Source organism: Bison bison, unplaced genomic scaffold (assembly GCF_000754665.1).
Source record: "Bison bison bison isolate TAMUID 2011002044 unplaced genomic scaffold, Bison_UMD1.0 scf7180017864254, whole genome shotgun sequence".
In the NCBI taxonomy this organism is placed as follows: Eukaryota; Metazoa; Chordata; class Mammalia; order Artiodactyla; family Bovidae; genus Bison; species Bison bison.
The window spans coordinates 2,814,043-2,820,600 of record NW_011494826.1 but is presented as its reverse complement, the minus strand read 5'-3'; the positions used below and the strand labels follow the sequence as shown (position 1 = coordinate 2,820,600).

The 6,558-nt window shown below is 36.4% G+C and overlaps 1 protein-coding gene across 1 annotated transcript in view; it reads left to right on the top strand.

The window, feature by feature from the left end:
- Window positions 1-6,558, top strand: part of LOC104994251 (leucine-rich repeat-containing protein 9) — a 160,912-nt gene that overhangs the window by 119,128 nt on the left and 35,226 nt on the right. Inside the window, exon 32 of the mRNA XM_010847764.1 lies at window positions 1,767-1,880. Within this exon, the coding sequence (XP_010846066.1) occupies window positions 1,767-1,880 (114 nt within the window). The remainder of the gene's footprint in view (window positions 1-1,766; window positions 1,881-6,558) is intronic.

Genomic DNA, 6,558 nt, shown 5'->3' with positions numbered 1-6,558 from the left:
TGCCATGATCTTAGTTTTCCGAATGTTGAGCTTTAAGCCAGCTTTTTCACTCTCCTCTTTCACTTTCATCAAGAGCCTCTTTAGTTCTTCACTTTCTGCCATAAGGGTGGTGTCATCTGCAGATCTGAGGTTATTGAGATTTCTCCCAGCAATCTTGATTCCAGCTTGTGCTTCTTCCAGCCCAGCGTTTCTCATGATGTACTCTGCATATAAGTTAAATAAGCAGGGTGACAGTATACAGCCTTGACATACTCCTTTTCCTATTTGGAAGCAGTCTGTTGTTCCATGTCCAGTTCTAACTGTTGCTTCCTGACCTGCATATAGGTTTCTCAAGAGGCAGGTCAGGTGGTCTGGTATTCCCATCTCTTTCAGAGCTTTCCACAGTTTATTGTGATCCACACAATCAAAGGCTTTGGCATAGTCAATAAAGCAGAAATAGACTTCCCTGGTGGCTCAGACAGTAAAGTGTCTGCTTCTCATCATAAAACCTCCCAAATTTGCTAATCACGTATAGAAATAGGAAATATTGTTATATACTATTATGTATTTACTCTGTGAGCTGGGGGAAGACTGTCAGCATAAGGCTTATTCTCTCACATTCACCAAATCTTTCTCAAAGTCCAGCATATACATCATAATTCAAACAGAAATGGCTTTCAAGGTAGAATAGTGCTCACCTTGTACTTATGTGAGGGAATATTGAAACAACTATGGGAACCACTTTTAATTGTATTGTCTTCCAAGTCATTTCTACTTCCTGAATATGCAAAGCAATTCACTTATATTTTAAACAACAGATAAATTCAACTCTGAAATCACAAAGGCTGAGAATTATGTAAATTCTTCAGACTTCTTATAATTCCCACTTGCCCTTCCTCCAGTTTGGATCCTAGTCCTTAGAGACCAGCTGAAGGCCAAGGAACCTGATATTAAGATTTCACTCTGCTGCCAAAGCCTATCCACCCAGATTTCCAGTTAATATTTGCCCTCTAGCTTCTTTGTCGGAGAAGGCAATGGCACCCCACTCCAGTACTCTTGCTTGGAAAATCCCATGGACAGAGGATACTGGTGGGCTGCAGTCCATGGGGTCGCTGAGGGTCAGACACAACTGAGCAACTTCACTTTCACGCATTGGAGAAGGAAATGGCAACCCACTCCAGTGTTCTTCCCTGGAGAATCCCAGGGACGGGGGAGCCTGGTGGGCTGCCTTCTATGGGGTTGCACAGAGTTGGACACGACTGAAGTGACTTAGCAGCTTCTTTGTAGCCAATCTCTGGAACACCTATTAAGCCTGGCTCTTGCTGTACTGACTTTCCTGCTATAATCAGGCATGTCTCACTAAGTATATATTTACTGAGTATACTATGTTGATATCACGGGCTTCCCTGGTAGCTCAGCTGATAATCTGCAATGCAGGAGTCCCCAGTTCAATTCCTGGTTAGGAAGATTCCCTGGAGAAGGCAATGGCAATTCACTCCAGTATTCTGGCCTGAAGAATTCCATGTACAGAGGAGCCTGGCAGGCTACAGTCCCATGGGGTTGCAAAGAGTTGGACATGACTGAGCGACTTGCACTTCACTTTATGTTAATATCATATTTTTATATCAATGAGTTATCCTCATGATATTTTTCTCTCTTGTGGTGTCTTTTTGAAATTGTACACATATAAAATACAAAAATTATTTACTTCAGAATTACCTTAAGTTAGCTGATCCATTAAGAAATTGTCACCACTGTTTAACTCATAAATATTTTGTTTCTGACAGAATTCCTGGCAGCCACTTTCCAAGATCAAATCGAATGTAACTGCCTAAAGAGAACTGAATATACACCAAGAAACCAATTTCCGCTTAGAAGTTGTGCAAAAACTAGCAGACAGTGTTGGTGATAAAAATATATATATAAGATAATCATGGTACTTATGTTACTGAAGCACTTCAGTTCCATATGAAGATAATCTCTATCATCCTTGGTGAATTTTATTTAATATCACCTCTCTTAAACCTTCTTTACAGTTACCTTATTCATTTGATTTTCTATGTTAGAAGAATCATGAAATATACAACAATTTGAAAAGATACAAGTGACAGAAAATCAAGTCCAAAGAATCAAATATTTAGTCATGTTATTGGAAGCATTTAGTTGTAAAATCTCATTTTGACTTGATATATAAAGACACTAAGCAAAGGTAATTTTAGGAAATAAGTATGTTTTCATTTGTAGAATATCTATCCATTTAGGCTTATCTAAAACTAAAGCATACATTTCTTACCAAACACAACTATTCTTAAATCAGGTTGAGTTTTGTTAGTTGAACTACAGATTAGTTTTTTTAGGACTATACTTTTTTTTAAAAAATAGCATTAAACGGGGTTTGTCCTAAGAATTACTTAGAGATGTAAATCATAGGCATCAATACTTCCTAAAGGTGGCTAACTATGAGTGCAACTCATGCTACAAGAATAAAAGAATCCTATTTCATATACAAAATTCATTCAATGTGCCCATAGTGATATAATTTTACAAATAAGTTGTAGGCTAAGTAAACAGATGTTCAAAATGAGTGGACACATTTAAAATATGGACTCATATTTCATTGGAAATAATTTTTCTAAAATAATTATATTGCATACTACTAGGACAAATCTCAAATCAATCAAATGTGGTTTTGAATGTATTAAACACATTTATTATTTTTAATGATTAAATTGCCAATCATATTTTTATATCAAAAGGTTCCATGATTCATGAAGTATTCTGTTTAAATTTTTCAGGAAGCGGTTCAACATTGCATATAATTTTCAGATTATTTAATGTGTTCCTTCCATGAAAATAAATTATTTTTACTAAAATACTTGTATTTTATAATCTATCTGGAAATAGTTGTAAGGATATTTTGGAAATTCCAATGTGCATGCAATAATTTTGAGTCTTCTTTAAATACTGTATGTTTGTAACTTAATCATGTAATATTTAAAATTTCAAACCTAATACAGATTGATTTTACCCTTCTTAATGCGTGGTGTTTAAACTATTACTCTAAGGTACAAATAAGATCCTTTGTTTAAAAAGGAACTATGCAGTTCTTAAGATGTCCAGAAGATGTCTTTGTCACCCTTTAGTTTTGAAAACTGCTTTCACTAGTGTTGTGATAAGCATCTGCTCATTATTATTTGCTACTAACTTGACATCATTTGCTTTTTCTTCCTCTCATGATTATGTGTAAGTGAAATGCTCAGTATATTCTACTTTTATAGTAAAAAGTGTCTTTGTAAATAATAAACTGGATGGGAAAAACAGGTTTTCACTGGAGAAAAATTTATAAGAGTAGAAAAGTATAAAGCAGGAAAAACATATCTTATTCAGCATCCACTTAATGTTTGAAATTTTTTTTCCTTAGCCATTTTTTCTATGCATTTCTAATATATTTGAGATCTACCATTTGACTTTTTATGAACACACTGTTCAATTGAGATATTTTTATTATAACATTTTAATCTGAATTTCTTCCTGAAAGTAAATTTGTAATACTTAATAGTAACAAACACTGAGAATAATAACAAACATATTTAGGCATTTCTGGGTGCTGTACAGAAACAAGACACTGACTCAACCTTAAGAACATTTTAATATTAAATATAATAAGTAATTCCATATGAAAGCAATGAGGGGATGATTACTAAGACAACTGGCATAGTAGTTCTGAAGATTTTTCTACCATGAAAGCAGATGATGATACAACATACTCCCCTAGGAATGCCCAGACAGGTTAAGCTGTTGGTATGTGAAGTTCTTAAAGCAATATAACTTCATCCCCTTCCTATTCAACAAAACAAATGAAAATATGGTTGAATATGAGAGATGTTTTTACAGATCTGCTTTAGATCTGCTCTAAGTGATTTTTTTAAGTAAATCAACTGTGAAATTTTACATTATTCATAATACACTTCACCACCAATTATAACAAAACAAGCAAGTAGTGCTTATTTTTATAAACCACTTGTCTATGTTTTTGGCTTCCCTAGTGGCTCAGTGGTAAAGAATCTGTCTGCCAGTGCAGGAGACTCGGGTTTGATCCCTGGGTTGGGAAGATCCCCTGGAGAAGGAAATGTCAACTCACTCCAGTATTTTTGCCTGGGAAATCCCATGGACAAAGGAACCTGGTGGACTATATAATCCATGGGGTTGCAAAACAGTTTAGTGACTAAATGACAAACAACAACAATCCTAATAACTTATGAAGTAGATACAACGTGCACTGTCTCCATTCATAGATTAAAAAAAAAAAAAAAAGGCCTTAACAGGAAAAGATATCACACCAAATTCTATATTCTTTCAACTCTAAATTCATTGCTTTTTCAATTACTGCAAATGAACTGGTATGTAATCATTCCTAATGTGCTGTTGAATCAGCTGTTGTTGCTCCCTAATGTGTGTAGAAACTGCAAACTATTCATTTTCTTTCAGTGTATTTAGCTTAGGGAAAATATTTAATTTCTACAGTAAAATTAGTTCTTTACCCCCTAGCAAATGTCTTGATAAGTTTGAGTGCAGTCAAATGCATAATAAAATGATTTGTTTTAAATTAAAGGACAATTCTACAAACAATCTGGAAAGCTAAAAATTAGGGCCCTTTAACTATAGGCAAGGAAACTGCATTGCTGAACAGTATGTAGATGTCGAAGTGATCTGATTTCTATGAAGTAGTCTTCTGACTTTTACGAAGATTGACTGTAAATGTTAATTATAACTTTTATTATTTACTTTATTTTTCTACTACTTACACAAAATTAACTATGGTTGTGAACATACCCTTGCATAGAATATTTAGTGTGGCTGTGTGTGTGTGTGTGTGTGTGTTTGCAGGCACTCATGACTAGTTTTAAAATAGTCCTTATATTTAAGTAACATGTCATTTCACTATTTACTCATAAGCTATCATACACTATGAGAAGTGTTTAATGTTTTAAAACATTAGATCTTACTGTTTAGTCATGCTGTAGGCTCTTAGCTCCAATTAAATGTTACATAAAAAGAAGTAAATTATAATTTTATAAGAGTAGAAGCAAGCACTTGTGTCTGAATTCTGTTAGTCAGTGAATTTAATATTGTTTTGTTTTGGTGTAGAAACTGGCTGACTTTTTTAAATTACTCTGCTATAAAACTTAGAATTTGGGATGATCTCCTTTTAACTATGACCCAGGGATCGAACTCAGGTCTTCCACATTGCAGGCAAGATTCTTTACCAGCTGACCCACAAGGGAAGCCCAAGAATACTGGAGTGGGTATGAAAGGTTGTTGCTGAGCCATGAAAGATGCCAGGATTCTTGGCCTCCAAAGGAGAGGAATTCAATCCAGGGCCAGTGACGAGGCTTGACCATTCACAGCTTTTGTGTAATAAAATTTTCAGTTCAGTTCAGTTCAGTCGCTCAGTTGTGTCCGACTCTGTGACCTGACGAATCGCAGCACGCCAGGCCTCCCTGTCCATCACCAACTCCCAGAGTTCACTCACACTCACATCCATCAAGTCGGTGATGCCATCCAGCCATCTCATCCTCTGTCGTCCCCTTCTGCTCCTGCCCCCAATCCCTCCCAGCATCAGAGTCTTTTCCAATGAGTCAACTCTTCTCATGAGGTTGCCAAAGTACTGGAGTTTCAGCTTCAGCATCATTCCTTCCAAAGAAATCCCAGGGCTGATCTCCTTCAGAATGGACTGGTTGGATCTCCTTGCAGTCCAAGGGACTCTCAAGAGTCTTCTCCAACACCACAGTTCAAAAGCATCAATTCTTCAGCACTCAGCTTTCTTTATAGTCCAACTTTCACATCCATACATGACCACTGGAAAAACTTGACTAGACGGACCTTTGTTGGCAAAGTAATGTCTCTGCTTTTTAATATGCTGTCTAGTTTGGTCATAACTTTCCTTCCAAGGAGTGTGCATCTTTTAATTTCATGGCTGTTAGAAAGCTATTAATCAGATAAGAGGGACAGCTCAAGGCTGAGGGAGTTTCACTAGGCCCCTCTCCCACAATATGCATTTTTGAGATAGGATGGCAAGAGGTGTGTCATCCCCCAGCCATAAAACAATTGATATGAATACTGGTTTGCTGAACTATTATCAGCCCAAGGTTTGAGAAAAGAAAAAAAGTTAGTCAGGTGGAACCATTTTGAAGAAAGGCAAATTCTAAAGCAAATACATAGTTTCATTAACATAGCTTAAGAAAAACATTTCCATAAGAAAAACGCATTGGTTAGCTCAAGGTTTGAGAAAAGTTAAGTTCAGGTGTCGTCATGGCAACACAGAATTTTAAGAAAAACCTCCTTTTAATTTTGTATAGAGAAGGGAAAATAATCTGATGCTTTGTAGTTTATTTCCTCCTGTGGCTTACTGCTGCTGCTAAGTCACTTCAGTCGTGTCCGACTCTGTGCGACCCCATAGATGGCAGCCCACCAGGCTCCCCTGTCCCTGGGATTCTCCAGGCAAGAACACTGGGGTGGGTTGCCATTTCCTTCTCCAATGCATGAAAGTGAAAAGTGAAAGTGAAGTCGCTCAGTCTT